This window comes from Protopterus annectens, chromosome 6.part1, assembly GCF_019279795.1.
Source record: "Protopterus annectens isolate FY-2018-M chromosome 6.part1, PAN1.0, whole genome shotgun sequence".
Taxonomy (NCBI): Eukaryota; Metazoa; Chordata; order Ceratodontiformes; family Protopteridae; genus Protopterus; species Protopterus annectens.
Genome location: NC_056738.1, coordinates 454223874 through 454246618, shown reverse-complemented (window position 1 = coordinate 454246618; position 22745 = coordinate 454223874). Strand labels below are relative to the sequence as shown.

At 36.8% G+C, this 22745-nt stretch overlaps 1 protein-coding gene across 1 annotated transcript in view; it reads left to right on the top strand.

The window, feature by feature from the left end:
- Nucleotides 1-22745, top strand: part of LOC122805622 (thioredoxin domain-containing protein 6-like) — a 563041-nt gene that overhangs the window by 338691 nt on the left and 201605 nt on the right. Inside the window, exons 12-13 of the mRNA XM_044075878.1 lie at nucleotides 12919-13063; nucleotides 16030-16137. Coding sequence (XP_043931813.1) covers nucleotides 12919-13063; nucleotides 16030-16137 — 253 coding nt within the window. The remainder of the gene's footprint in view (nucleotides 1-12918; nucleotides 13064-16029; nucleotides 16138-22745) is intronic.

Genomic DNA, 22745 nt, shown 5'->3' with positions numbered 1-22745 from the left:
AATCCAAAACCAAACCCATCATGTCAGTAATGAGACAAATTCGGTCCCAGTTCATATCAGAATATTTCCTCAGACTATTACTAAAGGCCTGTAAACCTACGTCTTTGGGAATACTGGAAAATAAATCAATAACATCGATGGTGATAAACGTTAAACCCCTACTCCATATGTTGGGGGTTAAATGGGCCAAGAACATCCAAGAGTCTTTAACCAGATGTGGAATATTTTTATATACAGGTTTGACCCATCTGTCAATGGCAACCCCTATAGGGTATGTTTTGGATTTACTACCTGAAACAATCGGGCGAAATGGGGTGTGAATTATATTCTTGTGGACCTTAGGAATACCTATAATAGTAGCTAGTGTGGGATGATCCACCTTCAAATTATTATATGTATCAATAGTAATTATTTCATCAATTAAATATTCCTCCAAGGCTAAATCATTCCTTTTATATCCTATGTGGATTTCATTGAGAGAAATAGTCTCATAATTGCCAGATTCGTATAAGATACTGTGCATTTCATTAATAAAATCCATACTGTTGTATAATACTACCCCTCCCCCCTTGTCAGGTTTCATAATTCTAATCTCGTTGTTGGTCATCAATTCTTTCAAACAAGTACATTCATTCTCCAGTAGATTGTCCTTTATACTACATTGTTTACTACTGAATTTGTTGAATTTGTACACATCCTGACACACCATTTTTTCAAAACATGTAACCTTCAGATTAGCTGGTGGAATGAATGTGCTCTTCTTCTTCAAACCATAAGACTCTATGTACCCTGTTGGTCCTTCATTAGATTTAAAAAAAAGTGCCAAATTCAACCTCCTACAATATAACTTTATTTCAGTAATAGTATCAACTAGATTGAATTTTACTGTGAGAATGAACTTCATTCCCTTGGAAAATAACATAAAACATTCTCGTGTGATATTGGCGTTGGTGTAATTAAACACCTTAAAGCCGTTGTAAGTGTTCACTATGTTATCAACACTATTTTTGTCATCTAATGACGTAGTATCCAATAAAGGAATAGGAATATCAGAAATGTTACTATAGGTATCCCTTAAATCAGGAGTAATTCTGTTAGTATCACTTAAATCACACAACAATGGTGTCCTAACTGTTTCTATCTCCATTCCTGCTGAATCTCCCGTCTGTTCCACTGTGTACACTGTTTTTTGGGGCTGGATAGTATCTGACCCCTTGAAAATTAGAATCCTTATCCTGGTGTCTAACACCATTCCTGCTAGTCCTATCTCTCTCTGGTATCTTGTTTTCACTAGGCCATATATAAGCCCTATCATTTTTATACTGTTCAACATCACGTTATATTTTCCTGCTTTTTCTGCTATGTATCCCCTTAGCTTTTTGTTCAGCCACTTTAAACTGTTTATCATACAAATCTTGCCATTGTGGAAATAACAAATCTGTTACTATTTTATGATTTAACTTTTCCACTTCACACACTAAATTAGATAATTTTTCATCATTTTTCTTAATAAGTGTATTAATATAGCTGAAACCAAAAGTGTCAAACAATTTGTTAAACTCAGACATAGTAGTATTGTTTAACTCAAGACCCATGGGTATTTTAAAAAACCTAAGCCCCATAGATACAATCCGCATAGAAATACATTTAGTAAGATAGGCACTGTCAATTTTAATGCTCTTTATTGTCAATAAGTTTTTTCCTAGGGTATAGATCGTATTCTTTAAAGTCCCATTGGAATTACTATGATGTCTTCCATTCTTGTTACACATAGCATTTCCCCCACTGTCAGTAAATTCAAATTCATCACCCAAAAATTGATCTAAAAAGTCATTATCGGGTGTACGTTTGTTGTTGTCCTGACAATTAAATTTGTTCTTATTTTTATGATTAGGACTGGAGGAGGTATTAATGACAACAGTTCCACAGTAAAATTCAATCTAGTTGATACTATTACTGAAATAAAGTTATATTGTAGGAGGTTGAATTTGGCACTTTTTTTTAAATCTAATGAAGGACAAACAGGGTACATAGAGTCTTATGGTTTGAAGAAGAAGAGCACATTCATTCCCCCAGCTAACCTGAAGGTTACATGTTTTGAAAAAATGGTGTGTCAGGATGTGTACAAATTCAACAAATTCAGTAGTAAACACTGTAGTATCAAGGACAATCTACTGGAGAATGAATGCACTTGTTTGAAAGAATTGATGACCAACAACGAGATTAGAATTATGAAACCTGACAAGGGGGGAGGGGTAGTATTATACAACAGTATGGATTATATTAATGAAATGCACAGTATCTTATACAAATCTGGTAATTATGAGACTATTTCTCTCAATGAAATCCACATAGGATATAAAAGGATTGATTTAGCCTTGGAGGAATATTTAATTGACAAAATAATTACTATTGATACATATAATTATTTGAAGGTGGATCATCCCACACTAGCTACTATTATAGGTATTCCTAAGGTCCACAAGAATATAATTAACCCCCCATTTCACCCAATTATTTCAGGTAGTAAATCCAAAACATACCCTATAGGGGTTGCCATTGACAGATGGGTCAAACCTGTATATAAAAATATTCCACATCTGGTTAAAGACTCTTGGATGTTCTTGGCCCATTTAACCCCCAACATATGGAGAAGGGATTTAACGTTTATCACCATCGATGTTATTGATTTATTTTCCAGTATTCCCAAAGACGTAGGTTTACAGGACTTTAGTAATAGTCTGAGGAAATATTTCTATATGAACTGGGACCGAATTTGTCTCATTACTGACATGATGGGTTTGGTTTTGGATTATAATTACATTTACTTCGAAGGTGAATACTTCAGACAAACCAGGGGAGTAGCAATGGGAGCATCTTGTGCTCCCATTTTCGCTAACCTGGTTATGCTGAAATGGGAGAACGAACACCTATTTGGTTGTCAATATTACCAATATGTCTCATATTATATGAGATATTTGGATGATATATTTTTGTTATGGAATGGATCCATTGGTATGATTAATCAATTCATTGATCATATCAACAATTCCAGTGCATTTTTGAGATTCACACACAAGGTCAATGGGTATGGTATAGCTTGCTTGGACACCTACATTAGTCACTCGGAACTTGGATTTGTATCACAGATTTACAGGAAGGACACCTGTTCCAATGATTATTTGGAATTTACCAGTGAACACCCTAGACATGTTTTAAAAAATGTATTTAAAGGGCAATGTATAAGGGCATCCCGTATGTCTTCCACGATAGACATTATGAAGAAAGAACTTGAATATATTAAGTCTATGTTTCTTAGCAGAGGATATCCCAATACATTACTGACAGATGTGATAGACTATGTTAGTAGAGAATGGGGCAAGAAATACCCCCCCCATTATTGGGAAGAGAATTTACTCAAGTGAATAATAGTTCATCGGGGCTTGATGGGATAAGAAACAATAGGGTATGTGTTTTGGTATATTCCCCTTATACACATTATATTAAAAACATCATTAGAGGTCACTGGAATTTGTTAATGGTGAATGAGGAGATGAAATCCATTCTAGGTAAGCATCCTGGTTTCGTAAATAAAACAGGCATGAACATTAAGAGACAGTTGGAGGTTATGACTAAGACCAATATAAGGACAAAAAAAAACAAACTTTACTAGAAAGTGTGGATCATGCAAACAATGTCATGCTATTAGTGAAGTAGAAGGATGTAAGCTAGATGATGTGAATAGGACTTACATTAGATTTAGAGCTGGGAATTACAATAGTAAGAACATTGTCTATTTGGCTAAATGCACGGCTTGCGCCGCTTTTTATATAGGAAAAACTGAGAGACAGTTTAAGCGACGCATATATGATAATTTTTATTGTATCAAGGTCAAAGACAATAACAACGCTTTATATCGGCATATTAAAGAAAGTGGTGATATACACCAGTTCAAGTTTACTATTATTGATCAAGTGGATATTTCCCCTCATGGGGGTAATTGGAAACCTCTATTAGGGATGAGAGAAAGTAAATGGCAGATGTTGACTGACGCCACTAGAAAACCCTGTATCAATGACTACATCACCATCAAGCCATTTTTGACATTAGCTTAACGGCATTAGTACAAAATGTTTCAACAGATAATTCATCGTGTATTATGTATCCTTGCAACATCTAGATATTTACATTTTTTGCTACATTTTTTGCCATAATGGTTTTAATTTATTAGTAGTTTTTTGTATATCTTTCTGTATATCATTCTGTACATCAATTATATCAATTATATAGATTATATGTATTAAATACATGATTTCTTTGGGATGCATGTTTAGGTTTACATGGTTTTAAGGAATTATCTAGTAGATGTTTTATTTCATTACTGTAGTATCAGAGATGGTAGTCTTTTATGTGATATTATTTATAATAAGTATTTATTGCACTTTAACTATTGTGTTGTTTCAAGATATTCCGCATGTTTTTTACACGCGGACTGTGTTGGTTTTATTTATGCAGAGAAATGTTGTTGTTGTATGGGAAGTGCAAAGGATTAAGTTAAGCACTGTCTTTTTAAATTTTAAATGGTATTGGTTTGTATTTTTTGGTGCCAAAAAGTTTATATAATGGAGTTTTAAACTTGTGTTTTATTGTTCTGATGAAGTCTGCTCTGTCAAATAAACGCGCTTAACCGTGATTTTATGTACTACTATTGAGTAGTTTTTAAATAATAAAATAGTGATTTACTGCCTGTTTGAGTCGAGTTGCCCCTGTGTTGCTCTTCACATTACTAAGACATTTTGTCTTCGGAATGGTGTTTACAGTGTTGCTACCAAACAAGTGACAACCAAAATGAAAAGTGTGGTAGAGCAAATTATCAGCTTTTAAATCTGCTGATTGATTAATATCGGGTTTGATTTTAGCTGCCATTTCTGTGGAAGATGTGTTACAGTTTCTAAGCATTAATATTGTCTACACTGCTATTCTTTATTTCTGTACTACATCAGGGTAGAAAGAACTATGACAGGGCATCCGATTTTAACTTCAGTTTATTATGTGTTCTTAAAATGGATTCTAAACTTCACCATCATGAGATATAATGTCCAGCATTAACTGAATCAGTCCACAACATAGATCCACAAAATGCTCTTCAAAAAATCCACACAATAAACAATCACTGAAAATTCACCAGCACAATCATCTGATTATTAAAAGTACAAACTTTTTTATGAAACTTACAGGCAAAATCTTCAATGAAAAAGGAAACACATTTCAAAAAATAAGACCTCAATGGGATCAAATAACACTGCAGACAACTACTATGAAATACAATGGACCAAAGTAACAAACTGTAGTCTGCTGAGCCAATAGCCAGGAAAAGTTCATGAGCCATTCACACCGTAACTGCTGCTGATCAAGGTATTGGCTGGAGACTGGCTAGGTAAAAGCCTGGCTATTAACTTAAAACAAACAAAAAAATCTTCTCCTTAACTGCACAGCCTTACACAGAAAGGTACTGACTTCTGTGTCTATCATGGCAACACAACAATTATCTATCTAGTTCTGCAGGCTGCAGCTGCAAGCAGCTTCTTCTTTCATGTGCGTGTTTCAAGTCTCCGTGGCATACAGTCATGGTTATGGCTTCAGTGACGACATCACATCACCAATGTTGGTGATGCAATGAAATGATAATGCACTGCAAGTGAGGGGCAAAGAAAAAAATCATAATTTAAATAAGCCACTCAATAATTTTGTGGCATCCTGTTAGTTTTAGTTTAAAATCGTGATTTTCTGGCAAATACTGAACAGCTGAAATATAGGTATATATATATATATATATATATATATATATATATATATATATATATACATATACACATATAGATATGTGTGTGTGTGTGTGTGTGTGTGTGTGTGTGTGTGTGTGTGTATATATATATATATATATATATTTATATATATATATATATATATATATATATATATATATATATATATATATATATATATATATATAAGTGTGTGTGTGTGTGTGTATACACACATACACTGCATAATTTCCAGGACAACTGTTTGAACCTGAAAATGTACCTGTGAGCTATAAATCTACCAGCAAAGGAAAAAAAAGCTAATGCTATGCTGATGCAATGAAACAATATTTCTTGAAGGCCTTCAACCATCTCCCATCCCCAGCATGGGGGGTAGGACTGCACTACCACATCTCTGTTAGTTGTATATATTAACACCAGGAAAATATTTTTGTAAACTGGAGTGAGTAGAATTCTCCAAGATACTGAAGTCATGATATTAGCATATGTTAGGGTCTATATCACATAATCGAAATTCCAAAATATCGAACACCATAAGCTCAAACTTGGAATTTTGAAATGTGATAACATTGAACACTCAGAATAGCGAATTGTTTCCCAGGGAAAACAATCTCTGTTTCGAGAAACATACACACAACACAAGCACACCAAAATAAATAGTCCACACACATACACTTAACAAAACCCTACTTCTAACCCTACACTAGACCATACATACATTCCTACCTATCCACTTACCTTAACTCGCACCCTCACCCTAAGGTCCGTAACTATCGCACCACAGTGGAGGAAATAGCAAAGCCACGGAATGGCCCACCGAAATTTTGCCCTAGGTAAGAATTTGATGTTCAGCGGCTTTGCTATTTTTCAGCCTTCGATGTAGTGGTGTCAATATTATAACAATTGAAGTTTTGCAACTTCGATGTTATAATATAGACCCTATGTTATATATGCTTTCTGGTTCTCAAGACTAACAGTCTGTTAAAATGTGTGTGTGTGTGTGTGTGTGTGTGTGTGTGTGTGTGTGTGTGTGTGTGTGTGTTTGTATATATATATATATATATATATATATATATATATATATATATATATATATATATACATACATACATATATCAACTGCTTCTCAAGACTGACACTATGTTAAAATATGTGTGTGTGTGTGTGTGTGTGTGTGTGTGTGTGTGTGTGTGTGTGTGTGTGTGTGTGTGTGTGTGTGTGTGTGTGTGTGTGTGTAAATATATATATATATATATATATATATATATATATATATATATATATATATATATACATATACATATATTCTTCCGCGGTGGTGCAGCGGTAGCATTGTTGCCTCACAGCAAGAGGTACTCCCGTTCAATTCTCGGCTGGAGTGCAGGGAGTGCCTTCTGTGTGGAGTCTGCATGTCCTCCTCGTGGTTGGGTGGGCGTTCGAAAGACATGCGTAAATGGGCGTGCCTTCGTTGAAGGTTGAACGTCGAGCTGGCACCTCGACGTTCGTGAAAATCTACTGCCAATCATTAGCAGACCGAAGTTCCGCTGTGGCGACCCCTAACCGGGAAAAGCCGAAAGACAACAATAACAACATATATATATATATATATATATATATTGTGTGTGTGTATGTATATATATATATATATATATATATATATATATATATATATATATATATATTTGAATGACCAAATACAAATGGTTGAAAGACCATTTCAAGGAAACAGCGTGTAACTGAATTCCAAATAAATAAAACACTGTACAGTGAAAATCACCCAAGAAAATGTTTCAAAAGGTAAAGTAGCAAGTTTATTTCCTTGAACTCTGTTATGATGGTACCTGTCAGTCAACATTCTAAATGTTTAGAGAAGTTTGAATTCCATCTAAATGACTGATGTTCAGCAACATTTCCATTTATTGTTATGTGGCTAGTCTTAACCAGATATGATACTATTCCGCATTCTTCATTCTTGTTATTCTTTTAGCCCTGACAGGGATATTTACAGTCAGTTGTGTGGTGCCTTAGTGATTCTTATCTATTTTGCAGTACTTCATAGGAAAGGTTCATCAAATTTTCAGCTGTTGTACTGTTTACAAGAGGTGTCTAATTAGCTTAGAATCAAGATGCTTGTTACAGTGAAAGGCAATGATTATTTATTTACCAACAATGAGAATATGAATATTGTAGTTTGTGTCCATCTTGTTTAGTACTGTTTAGGCAACAAGTGAACTCAGGTAATATTTTAGACATGCTGCTGATATTCAACTGAGAAACATTGTGCAAGCAGAACATCAACATTACCACTTAGTAAGAAAGAAATTTGTGGCCTTTAAAAAGTATTTGTTATTGACACTCAGCTTTAATGCCATAAAAATGCACTCGGTTTTCATTGTGGTTTCATTATTAGCCAGAGAACCCCTTTAAAGTGAGTACTTAACTTCTTAAAGATCTTTTCTAAACTTATGTTAAATGTTCTTTATTGACTGTATAACTGTTGTTAATATGGGTGTTTGGCGATCGTTGCTTTCAGCTGCTGTGCAAATTGGCTTGTCAGGTTTATATAAGCTGCTCTGTGTAGATATATGCTGTGATTTACAATACGCAAATATACCTTAAATAATATGGCAACTTGAGATTCCCAAAACAAAAGTTAATCAGTATGCCATTAGAACAATTGTGATTCGGAGCAGGGTTTTTTCAGGTGGGTCTACTTCTTTATACAGAAACATTACAATATTGACATTCCAAATACTGACACCGCAATATCGAGAGTTCATAATATTGTCAAATCATAATACTGACAATCACATAAAATAAACACTTTGTTTCTGTGATCACTTTACACTAAAATGCAATATAATCAAAAAAAAAAAAAAAAAAAAAAAACTATAAATACTCACAAAAAAATACACTCCCACCCCTAACACCAACCCACTTAACATTTCAACAAAGAGAACGGTCAGTAAAATGAATTGTTGACATTCGGATACTGCCCTTAAAACTGTAAAGATAATGAACTGTCCAAGAAATGAGTTGCAACCATGCCAGACATACTGTGGCTCATATAATAAATGGGTATGGGCTCCCACTTGTTCCTCTGCGGTTCCTCTGTGGTTCATTGGGTAATGTCCAGGCAAAGCTACATCAAGATGAATGCATCCAGATTTAGCTCCCTTGGGAGGAAAAAAAAACATTTTTGAAAGAGAAAAGATTTCCTGCCCCCCCCCCCCCACAGTCCTTTTACTGATATATGTCAAGTCCGTGTTTGCCCATCAGCTGAGAAAAGGAGAATGTTAAATAATGAATCATTACCAGTGCTATAATATGAAACAGCACCAACAAAGACAAAACAATAATCAATAAGTTACAACTCACTAATGAGATGTGACCTCATCCATTGTTGACTTGACCAGTAGTATAGCCCTCCACCTTAATGGCTCCTCCATCTTGAAAACCATGTTTCTAAAAGCAAAAGAATACAATGTACACGTTCTGTATCATGCCGAATATAAGGGCATCAGTTTGTCTTCCTGAAGGATGTACATTGACTTTCCAAAAAGCAAATGATTGACCTGGCACTCAGGCTGCTTCTTTCCAAGTAGAACCACACAAGCACAGCATGACACAGCAACTGAAGAGTCCAATCTTTATTCACAAATGGTTTAGCGCTTTCTTCCCACTTACAGGGACTTCCTCAAAATAATGAATAATAACCCACCCAGCCTTTATATAACAATTCATATACTACTGGAATTGCCTCTATTACTCAAATTCCTGACCTGGCTTGAATTTGGGTCACCCACAGGCTGGCCAGCCAGTACAGGTTGGAATATTTGTGTTGGCTGGGTCAAAGGGTAGCCAAGGCTTCCAAAAATATTAGCTGTAGCAGTTGTTTTGTCCATCAAACCTTTATCTGAGTGGAATGAACAGCCAACTGCTGATTAATCTGCTGCAGTAGCTCCATGAGCTCAGTATTAGTAACTGACCCTTCCATAACTGTGCCACACCAGCTGGAACGAACTTCTTCTCAACCAACTGAAAAACTGTAGAACCACACAAGCACAGCACGACATAGCAACTGAAGAGTACAATCTTTATTCACAAATGGTTTAGTGCTTTCTTCCCACTTACAGGGACTTCCTCAGAACAATGAATAATAACCCACCCAGCCTTTATATAACAATTCATATACTTGCTTGGTCAATTAATTAATTAACCAGCAACCAACATTTAAAGTTATATGTATGTATAAATTTAAAAAAAAAAAAAAATATATATATATATATATATATATATATATATATATATAAAATGCAACAAAAATACACTTAAAAACATTAATTGTACATTTTAATTGTTGTAGCCTAAATGTAGTATATATGGCAAAGTGTCAGCAATGCCCTATTTTCTATGTAAGAAAAAACAATAGGCAGTTTAAAAACAGAATAGCTGAACATTTGTTGGATATCAGACATGGCAGGTTAACTAATGCTTTAAGCAGACACATTAAAGTATATATGGACCATAAATTTAAATTCTTGGTCATTCAGCAGGTGGAAGAAGATTCTCAGGGAAGAAATCTGGATATTCACTTAGCTATATGTGAACTCAAATGGCAATTACGGTTAAACGCAACTGAGTACCCGGGTATAAGTGAGACCACTGCAATTACGTGTTTTAAAACTGAAGAACATTTTAGGTTAAAATTTTTTTAAGTGTATTTTTATTGCAATATATATATATATATATATATATATATATATATATATATATATTTGTTTTTAATTTATACATATAACTTTAAATGTTGGTTGCAGTTGTAGATGTGAGGGACATGCAGTAATGTGGCTTGGGTGGGACAGAGGTATGGATGCAGCAGGTTGTAGATGTGGGGGACATGCAGTAATGTGGCTTGGGTGGGACAGAGGTATGGATGCAGCAGTTGTAGATGTGAAGGACATGCAGTAATGTGGCTTGGTTTGTAATGGGCAACCAGTTTGCTTTTTATGGAGAGGCAGTGATGCTGCTAGAATACCTGATACTTTTCTTATAGTATTTTATAGAATTTGTTTATAGTGGGAGGGTACAGGACATCAGACTACCAAGGAAATTATCCACTATACCACCAAGGGATTAGACATCCAGAGGGGATGAGAAACATATGCTCTGTACAGTGGTATTGGACATACAATCATAAGGCCTTTCATACTAAAGAGTACTCTGTTGCCCTGACTGACAGCGTAAATGCATAATGTTACTACCAGCCCCCCATACTTATTAAGTCATAGGTTCATAGGTTCATAGGTTGGTACTGGGCTATCTGCCCGAAGGCATATATTAGCCCAGCCACGTTGTGCGGTATTCACCTCCCCTTTAGTAGTTCCCTAGACCCTTGTACTAGCAGCTAGTACCCTTGGTCCCTATCTAGTAGTGTTGTTGGTGTGATCCCCGGTGTGAACTTTCTGTTACCCATCCACTCATCAAGGTTCCTCTTGAAGAGTGATAGTGAGGGGCTCTGTCTTATGTAGATCGGGACCCTGTTCCATAGTAAGGGAAGTCTCTGCGAAGGGAATCTATCCCTCCAGCATGTTCTATTCATTGTTGTGTTGAGGTTTATATCCCTAGAGCGTGTAGCTCAAGTAGATTTGGTTTTGCTAAGATGGAGCATGTTCAACAATTCTGGGTTGGACATGGCTCTGTACGTTAGACAGGGATCGCCTCTGAGAAAGCGGTATGCAACAGAGAGCAGTCTTAGCTTTTTCAGTCGTGTTGCATAGGGCAACTGTTTGAGGCCACTAATCCTCTTGGTTAGGTACCTTTGTGGTCTCTCCAGCTGCTGGAGATGTCTAGCCAGGTACATTTCAATTGGTGCATTGTACTCAATAATGGGTCTGATGAAGGAAGAGTAGAGGGGCACCACTACATCCTTAGATCTTGATGCGAACCTTTTCGTGGTCAGATGGGTCACATAGTAGGATTTTCTAACCACTTTGGCAACATGGTTATCAAAGTCATTTGTGTATAAAGGTTTTTGAAATGCACAGTGCTATGTTATGAAAGTATTTATCTGTCTATCTCTCTATGTAGCTACCTTTCTTGGTATTTATCTACTTTTCCAGGTAACATGAGCCAGGTTACTGGAATGTACCATGGTCACTTGTACTGCACAACACAGCTGCAAGATAGCTTTTCACAAACAGAATGTGTTGTAATGCATACAGCATGTAAACCTGCTGCATAGCACATCCATTTGCATACACCGCATATCAGCTTATATAATGATCCTCTGCCCCATATAGCAGACGTGGAGGTTATGAGAGTTAAGTTCAAGTTTACCTATTGGAGGAATTAGCTTTTTTTTAATTTTGCTGCTCTTACCTTTAATTTATCCTATAAATAAACCCCTATTTTGAAATTTGCTAGCATTTGAGAATGCAAGCTATATTTCTAAAGCTCAGGAAAATGTCAACAAATAATGTAATCAGAACTGCGTTCTCTTTCAGAGTGGTATTTTATTCTGTTGCTGTGGTATTCTCAGATATATTTTGATTTATGTTTTTTTTTTTTCTTCTCACAGCTCTAGAAAAATATTACTGCTATTAATTCTGGCCATAGTGCTAGATAAGAATACCAGATTGTTTTTGTAGAAATTTTTTTTTTCAAATATATTTTTATTGAATTTTTCAAACTTTTCAAACATACAAAGGAAAAACTGTAAGTCATTGCGGGAAGCAGTAAAGTATAGGTATATATGTAACAGTTAGTGCAAAAACTATGCATTTAGAACACAGCAGTTATCTTACAGGGAAGCTTACATCTTAGAGACCAATATAAGCAGTAAAGACCCCCAATAACCTATTACAGTCAAAGTCTAGGGATACAAATGGAAAGTGGCTTGGAAGGAAGAATATATGACTGTTTTTGTAGAAATTTTTGTTCCTTCAACAGTCTTAAAGTAAGCATATCCACAGCTTTCTGAAAGTTAGTCTTTGAATCTTTTCAGGCCAACTCATTCACAAGATACAAGTGTAGTTTAAAAAAGACAGCATTGTTTCAGGTTGCAGTTATTACAATTTATCTTTGTATTTAGATGAAGTCCTGCAACAGATTAAAGAAGCTGGATTTACGATTGCCATGCAGAAAGAAATAGTTTTGACAGAGCAGCAAGTCCGGGAGTTTTACAAAGAACACACAGAGCAACCTTACTTCCCTGCACTACTGCAGCAAATGACCAGGTAAGGAACCACCACTTTACAAGACTACAAACGAAGGATGTTATGGCAACAGTGATGTCGGATGTTTGGAAAAAGCTCATCATTCTGTCTATTGGGAAGGATGGAGAAAAAGTTAGAGAACAAATTAGGGGTGTCCCTCCAAATTCTGGACAGTTAGACTAAGGAAAAGGAAAATATGGTAGCTTTGATATGCATGGGTAGTGAAGAAGAAATAACAATAGTGTTGCCCAGGAAGCAGATGATGGAGACATCCATGGATCTTCTGTCCTTGGAAATATGGAAGTAAGGAACTGTTGTGCAGTACTTCTGCATTTATGGTACCTGTGATATGTCTCTTACACTGTGCATAAATATAGGTTTAACTTTACACAGCATCTGCTCAGATGCAGTACCCAGCTACTGGCATGCAAGGGTTTCTGAGCTTGAAAACAATATAGTAATCTTGGCAGGTGCTGTAGGCAGTATCAGGAAGACGGAGCAGAGTTTACATGAATATCCTGTACCCTCAGCTGGATGATATGGCCTATTGTCTCCACCATTTGCTGGTGGTAAAGTTATAGAATTCTGTGATTTGTGTTATGCACTGGAGATGTCTGTGGAGCTCTTTATGTATTTTTCAAAGTGGTTTGATGCATAATTATCACATGACAGAAAGGAAGATGTAACTAATAAACTGACCACCCATCTAAGAACGCCTGCTAATGTTCACAAGTACCACCCATCCAATCAACTGTTTGGTTGGAGTACCACCTTCTTACAACAGCACTACTTCACCCACCTTCAGGAGATATTTATCCAGGGCAAATGACCACCCCCAGGCAGACCCAAGAGAGAGAACTCCTTTTGTAATAATCGTGGAAGTTTGTAAAAGTAGTGCTGTAGGCAGACTTGGTGAAATTATAGCTAAGTCTGTTAAAGGCCTGCATGTATGTAATGCTGCCCACACACACACACGCACACACACGCACACACACACACACACACACACACACACACACACACACACACACACACACACACACACACACATACATCAATTCACACAGAATGTAACAAGCATTTAATGTGTGATGGTGGATATACTGCCCATCCACAACGAGCCTTGAAAAAGTACCGTCCTAAGACCAGAATAAGGGATATTTGAGATGCAGCTAGAGAAAGAGAGCAAGAGAGAGAGAGATTATCATAACAGTGTAACAGATAACAAGGTTTTCCGCATACCTTCTAAGAGAACCTTTACTTTAACTCTCTGATATGAAGGGAATGGACATCTCACTTTTGTGTTGCACTTACACTGATGATGTGCTTCCCTGTGTTTAGAACCAAGTGTCCCTTGCACCAACTTCAGCTCTTCTCACAAGAAGCCAGAGCTATCAATAACTGATAATAATTTTATATTTCAATAATTGATTTGTTGTAGTAAGATAGCAGCATTAGACTTGAGTGAATTAAAAGAAGATCCAGTATTGTTAATAGAAAATATATACCATATTCGCACACAAGTCAGTATTGTTAATAGAAAATATATACCATATTCGCACACAAGTCAGTATTGTTAATAGAAAACGTACCATATTTGCACACAAGTCAGTATTGTTAATAGAAAACGTACAATATTCACACACAAGTCAGTATTGTTAATAGAAAACGTACCATATTTGCACACAAGTCAGTATTGTTAATAGAAAACGTACCATATTTGCACACAAGTCAGTATCGTTAATAGAAAACATGTACCATATTTGCACACAAGTCAGTATTGTTAATAGGAAATATGCACCATATTTGCACACAAGTCATTCGCTTTATGGGAATATCAACGAACAAGTGGCTGCGTGAGAATACAAGGTCCAGATTGGAATATCTAGGCTTACTGTGAGCTCATGCACACATAAATGCTGGTCTGAATGGTTTACAGTTTGATCTCATTATCAGGAGGAGCATGACCCTAATTTTCTAGTTTCCCCCAAATTACTTCTGTTGTAGCAAACATACCACCCTAGTAGTGGCAGTAGTTATACCTCATAACTGTCAAGGATTTTACAGAATGCAATCCATGATTTTTATGTCTTTTACATGTTAAGTTTAGTGATTTTACTACTCTGTGGATATATTTTAATAAAACTTTTGGGTGAATCAATGGCAGTATCGTGTGAATTACTGAAGATCTCCTTCATTGTTTTTCCAGATCGCACTTTTTGGATTTTTGTGGTGGAATTTGGTTACCAGTGATTTTACAGAATGTGCAGATTTTTGCCTCATATTTTTGATTTATTCATCATAAAATTTATGATTTTCTGACAAATCGTTGAGGATTGAAGTCACTAAATAATGACAGACATTTGAGTTTCAGACTTTATATCCTTCAGAAAGTGCATGTCAGTGCATAACATATTGTTCTAGAAAGTTACTAAGTTTATAAGAGCATTATTTAAAATCAGTCCTAATTTTGGTCCTTTGTCCCCTTTTATTTTTGGCTTTGCCCATACTTCTTGAGATAAAGAGGTTGAGCAGTAACGACCCATTCATACTCAGTACCCATTCCATATTAAGAGTGCTGCTATGGACAGTCATCAAAGTTGAGTCTCTATTCAGCACCACTACCATTATAAGCGTACTCCTCCTTCCCTTAAGACACCATTACTCATCAAACTGACAACTCATCCAGTTGAATGGCTGGTCTCTCAGCTGAGCAGATGCCTATTACTGCTTGAGAAACATTGTCAGGGCTCACACGTACTGTCAGAAGTTTATGAGACTAGGCATCCTGAAATTTTCTCTCTGACACAATGCAGAAGCAGAAAGAGAAACTGTATTGTCTCCATAGCTGTGCTAGTTTCGGTATATATGAATTTTGGTTTACATTACTTGCTGTCACTGCGCCATACCCATCTCAGCCCAACTCCAAAAGAAGCATATTCTTAAATCAGTTGCCAATACCTAATTATTTAATGTTTTTATTTCAGTGGACCTGTTTTAGCCCTGGCTCTTGCAAAAGAAGATGCTATCCAACACTGGAGAAACCTTCTGGGACCAGCTGATATGAATGAAGCAAAGAATGAAGCCCCAAATAGGTTTGTATATAAGATTAGTTCCTTCAGATTATTGTGTTAATTATTAAAAGCAGTGACTGACTTAGATAAAATATAGCTGCATCCTTTTGTATGACCACCTTAAAAGGGTACAAAGTCACTGCATGCAGATTTTTGAGACCCGTATCAGTGTTTGAGATCTAGAACTAAATGGTGTGTAAATGCTGGAGGCATATTGTAGAACATATCAGTTTTGAGACTGTCACCAAGTCTGAGGATGAGGGAAAGTCAGTACACACAGGTTACCTTGACTTGGCCAAAGCCTTTGACACAATCCCCCCATCGGGCATCATCAAAAAGCTAACAGAACTTGGTGTATGGTGTAAATTCCTATCTTATCAGGTAGGTGGCCAACTGGCTCACTGATAGGACCCACAAGGTCAAAATAGGTGCCACTACCTCCGATAGCAAATCTGTCACTAGTGGTGTCCCCCAGGGATCTGTCCTGGGACCCCTATTGTTTGGCATCTACTTCTCAGAGGTCCAGGCAAAGACAAAAGGCCTCTGGCTGACCAAGTTTACAGACGGCTGTGAGTTGGGTGCTGTCATTGACTCCCCAAATGATGTTATTATATTTCAACAACAAATGACTGGTGCCAAAGTCATGGCCTTAACTTAAATGCAAAAAAGGTATTATTATACCATTTGGCAAAAACATGACCCCTACTGATTACCACATTAGCGGCAACCTCCTAACCACATAACCTGTGGTGAGAGACCTGGGTACACAAGTTGACAACAATCTCACATTTGACTATCATGTAGCGGTAGTGGTCAGAAATGCCATTTACTTGGCTCATCTCATTAGTAAAGGGATGGCATCCAGAAAAAAAGGAGGTTATTACCCCTCTGTACTCCTCCCTTATTAAGCCAGTAATTGAGTACAATGCCCCTTTTGGTTTGTACCTCTCCAAACACCTGCACCAACTGGAAAGGCCACAGAAATACCTTACAAAGAGAATCCATGGCCTCCAACACATGTCTAATGTGGACAGGCTCAAATCACTATCACTCTACTCTGTATCATACAGATTGCTCAGAGGTGACCTGTGTCTCACCTACAAGGCATTCTCAGACCCTGCTCTACTAGAGATGCTCCATATCCGTAAGTCTAACTCCTCACATAGTACCCGATCAAAAGGCTTAAATCTAATATGTGACATTAACAAAACCTGCTGGAGAGACAGGTTTGTCTCCCAGAGGCTGTCCCGTCTCTGGAATAGACTCCCCAGACACATTAAGCAAAGTACGTTGCTAACCCTCTTCAAGCGCAACCTTGATGAGTGGATCGGCAACCACAAATTTGTCCCATGGGTTCCACCTGTGTCACTCACTGACAGTGGCAACAGATGCTGCATGTGGTTTCTTTTCTGGGGATAAACTCTTGGCTAGGCTTGTAAGGGCCCCTTAGCCATTAGGCTAATAATCTCCTATGATCCTATGAATGAAATGAGAACTTTACAGGCAGTGTCATCATAAAAGAATTATTACGATCCTCTGGTCTACAGTTTTTCCCTCCTTACTACTCAGAAGACTACTTATCTAGCTTTTTTGTATTCTGGATAATGATATACTTGTTTACAGCTATGGCTCAGAAGAACACTGTATAGTGGGGAAAAAAAGAAATTCAACCAACCACTATAGTGAGGTGCAAAAAGTAATACAGTAACAAGTTAAAGTTGTATAATGGAAACAAGCAACTGGAAAAACGCAGTAAGAGGATATCTAATGGCATGCAGTCATGACACATGGGCAGCAGATAAAGTGATGAATGAATTTATTATGTGAAATAAGTATGAATCCAAAAGATGTAGTGAGATCTAGTACATAATAATGCCAAATACTCTATGCATGACTATGGTAAAGGACATATGGGGAGGTTTAACACCATGTACCACTGTCATTACAAGCTGGGTGTCACTTCTGAGTTTCTGAACTAAACAACCTGTCAGCATCTAATAAGAGAGTACAGGTATGTAGTCATTTGGCAGTCATCAGGCTGTGTCTCTGAATACCTGATGAACTCCCCTTTAAATAATATCCCTAGCCCTTGAACCCACACTTTGTTTCTGTTCAACTGATGATAACCTCTTGGCTTCATATACAGAAATATTTATTTTATTTACTCATTTATTTTGTTTGTTTACTGGGCAAATGAACTTGTCCTAAACAACCTGGGCCAGATGACAACAGCAAATATACAGCAGTATCTACATTGCTCTTGTTCAGGTATATACTGCTGTATATTTGTTGTGATTTTTTTACATACATATTTATTAGCTCAGTGTTCATTTATTTATTTATTTATTTATTTATTTATTTATTGGCATTTTTTACCAGGAAAGTCCAACTGGGTCACAAGAGGCCATTTTCAGCGGAGACCTGGGGAGAAAATGCTTCATTTAACAGAGAAAATAGAAAAAAAATTCAAAGACGTTACATAAAAAAAAAAAAAAAAAAAACAGTTACAAATTATACATTTGAAAAATAATCAACAATATTGTAAAGCACAAAGATATACCAAATATATGATACAAAGAGAACTTATTAGTCCTAAGGCTATTTGACCCCATGCTTGTTTATAGTACCTATTTCAGTCAGGACTGTGAAAAATGTTTTTTTTTCATAACAATATTACATCTATTCTCTCAAAGTGAGATGGTGTGTATAAGAAAAAAGGGTATTAGAATGGCCATGGTTCTTATCACAGTCCTTTCACAGCTTTATCTTGGGTTGTTTTATTATTTGTCTGATTCCAATTTTGTCTATCCTACTTTGGTTGGTTACTTATTTTCGTATTTTAGCAGTTTTATTACCCAAAGCATCTTCAATGGTTCACCATGGGTCTGCTGTTTTCAAGTGAGTCTTAACTCCCTCTGTTTCAAATTGATTATGTATTGTGAGGGTCTACAGTTACAAGCCCTCTGAAAGCTCATTCTGTAATGCAGACACGTACGTCAGGCTTATCCTGGATTTTCCATAATGAAAGGCTTTAGTTACATTCTGATTATGGTACCTGGCATCGATCAGGATGTGAGGAAAAAAGTAAATATAAGATTGAAGTCATGCAGAGAATTACTCTCCCCAAATGCATCCTTATACTCACAGGACTGACCCGAGAAGCCATGGTCTCTGCTGTATGTGGACAATACTGTCCATTCCCTTGAAAGCTTTCTGGTTTTGATACCTGCATATTCAAAATGGATGAGCACACATGTCATGCTTCATGCTGCTTCGCATTTTACCACTGGAAACCTGAGACTGAGGTTTAGTGTACATGGTATTGCAGTAATGCTAGTGTGTGATAATACATCTAGTTCAACAAGTGTAGAATTTGCAAATGTTAGGAGGAGAACTTAAATTTATCATATAACTGCAGTACTATTTCACGTTTTATCCAATGACCTGGCAGAAATTGCTGCGTACACTTTGATGAAAGAGATTGAAAGGTGTGGCTGTATAGATAAAAACATCATAGTTCCTGTTCAGTTAAAAAAGTGCTCCATAGATCAATACAGGATTATATCTAGTAGAAATGCTTATGACAAGAATGTGGTGGTCAGATTTTTAATTGCTTTTTCCAGAAATGAAAACAGGAATCCAGAGAAAATAGGTCTCACAAATAGACATTTGCAAAACATACAAAGGGAAAGGATTCGCACCTGAAAATGCAGTGTATGTGATGAAGTATGGCTGTGTAATAAAATATTTCATCTTCCTAAGTCTATCTGCAAAACATTGTAGCTAAAACTTCTAAACGTCATGACAGTAACACTCACACCTGTATAAATACTCAAAATCATAACTCATAAAAAAATCAGTTTTGAAGAAGATCTCTGCCATCCCAAACCTCTCAATATGGGGGAAACTACATTACACCCTGCCTGTGATAAACAAAAAAACTGACTTACTAAAGCATCAGCAAAGTGATTAGTATGATAAAACATGAATAATAATTTAATGGAAAAAATGGCACACGACAGCAACATACAGTGTTCTCAAGACTACCTCTGTGGTCCAAAACTGATTTCTTGAATTACTGAGTATTCTTCAGGACCTGTGTCTTATATTTGCTTATTGATCATGTGTTTGTCTGTGAGAAGGCACATCAATCACATCAGAACAAGTGTTAGATTGTATAAATCTGTGAACCTGAACAAGAGACAGACTATTTGTTATGCAGTGCAGGGGTTCACACACATTTGTTACAGGAAGCATCTGACATACCTGAAGAAGTTGCAGCAACACCTGTAAACATATCTATGTTGTTGTTGTTGTGTCTTTCGGCTTATCCCGGTTAGGGGACGCCACAGCAGAACTCCGGTCGGCTAATGTTTGGTAGTCAATTTTTACGTGCCAAGTTACCAGCCCTGATGCACAACCTTCAACGAAGGCACGTCCATTCACGCATGCCTCTATACAGAAGATGCTCTAGCTGAGAATCGAACGCGACAACATCTTGCTGTGAGGTGATAACGCTACCGCAGCACCACTACCAAACATTGAAGAAAGAATCCTTACCTCCGCCTACTATGGCAGAAGGCAAAAATTCTTCACAATCTTATGATTTCCCTTTTAGCACTACGCGTTCACCTAGATGTTTTTCTCTTAAAAGGTGTACCTTTTTTGTAAAAAAAAAAACAAAAAAAAAAACATTTTACATAGTGGAGAAATATATTTTTCTTAATAGCAAGAACATGCTCCAGTTTCACTGCAGGTCTGGTAATGTAACCTAAGCCATTTTTGTTAAAAAATAGTAATGAAATCTTGAAATAGTAAAATAGTTTCTGGTTGCTGATGGATGCTCTAAAGTGAAAAGTATATAAACAATGGTTATTTTCAAAATTTATTTTGCTGAACCAATTTTTTGCCTGCACTAAGAAATTATACGTATTTATATTGAGTCTTGCCATAAAATAGGAATGTAATGCATTAATTCATAAGTTTATAGGTTCATAGGTGTGTACTAGGCTAGTGACCACAAGGGTGTTTTTAAGCCTAGCCACTCATCCCAAATCTCTGACAAGTTCTGGTACCTTTGATAAGTGTAAGCAGGGGGTTGGGATGTGAAAAGGTTCTGGGAAATTAACCATTTACAGGCTGCCTGTGTCCATTAGAGACACAGGTGCCAAGCTAGGATTGAATTTCCTGTTCTCCATCCAATTGTCCAAGTTACACCTGAATTGGGTTAGGAAGGAACTCTGCTTCACATGGATGGGGAGCTTGTTCCATTGATGGAGTAGTCTCTGGGATACATACCTGTCTCTCCAGCAGGTCCTATTTATATCACAGGCAAGGTTTAACTCTTTAGAATGGGTAATTCTGGTGCTGCTTGTTTTGCAGATATGCAGAAGTTCCACTAAGGTGGGGTCTGACAATGCCTTGTATACCAGGCATAGATCTCCATTCACCAGCCTGTAGGACACAGAATACATGGATGGAGACTTCAGGTAGTTTGCAGAGAACATGCTATAAGTTTTACTTCAACAACCCCCTTATGCTATTCTTGCTGTAATGGATGCCAAATAAATTAGTACTGACAGACTGAGGTTCACTGCATGGTATACCCTATAGATATATAGATACATACTAACACAAAATGAGGACCAGGTCAAGAATATTTTGGCCTCTAGTAGGTTCAATGACAATTAGAGCCAGGGAATTTCTGTTTACCCAATCAAAAAATCTCTGAAATACCTTATGTTAGAGGTATAATAATGGAGGTTTCCAAGGATTGCACAGCTGTTGCTTATAAGGATTTCTCCTAAAACTGCTAGAAATTATATAGAATCCTTTAGAGACATGGAGGGGATTTGTAACAGGCTATATGTTGGAAGCTTACTCTGCACATGGTAAGCTGGAGTTCTAAGACATCCCTTTTGAGAATCAGTCTAGATGATATATGGTCCCTGACAAATATGAATACACTACTGAGGTTTCTGCCAGGTCTGAAGGCATGGTAGGCATGGTATGGAATGTATGGAGTGCTTTGTTTACATTTAAACCATGTCTCAATAACTAGATGTACGTGGACATATCTCATTTGTAGGAGTGCCTTGAGATCAGTCAGTTTGTTATTAAGAATTTTGAGGTTAGATGATTTTGTTAAGTTGGGATGTGCATTAGATGAACTTGTCCCAAAAAGGAAAGTGTGGGCACAGCAAAGGCTTTAGCTACCATGCAGAAAACCTTGAATGAAAGATGTAGGTCATCCTTCACAAAGCAAGTTGAGCTGCCCATCATCTTGTCCAAGGCAGATACATAGTAGATCCCCCGGAATGACACCAGCTATTAAGCCAATTGTTAAAGCCAGTTGTCTTCTATTTATATCTAGGTATTAGTCTCAGCAAAAATTCCATTCAGAATCAGTCTTACCAGCAGCTGACACATGCATAGAAAGCACCAGTGTGTGTCTCTGCATATCTCTCAATGTTTTCCACATCAGGACATTCACTCCAACATGAACTACTACCATGCCATTGTCATAACTCTTACATGAACTACTATCATGTCATACTTATACTGTCAAGGAAAAGGGTCGTAACAACCCTTGTAATGTTTGCAGTCATCACTCCTGAAAGCAGATGACT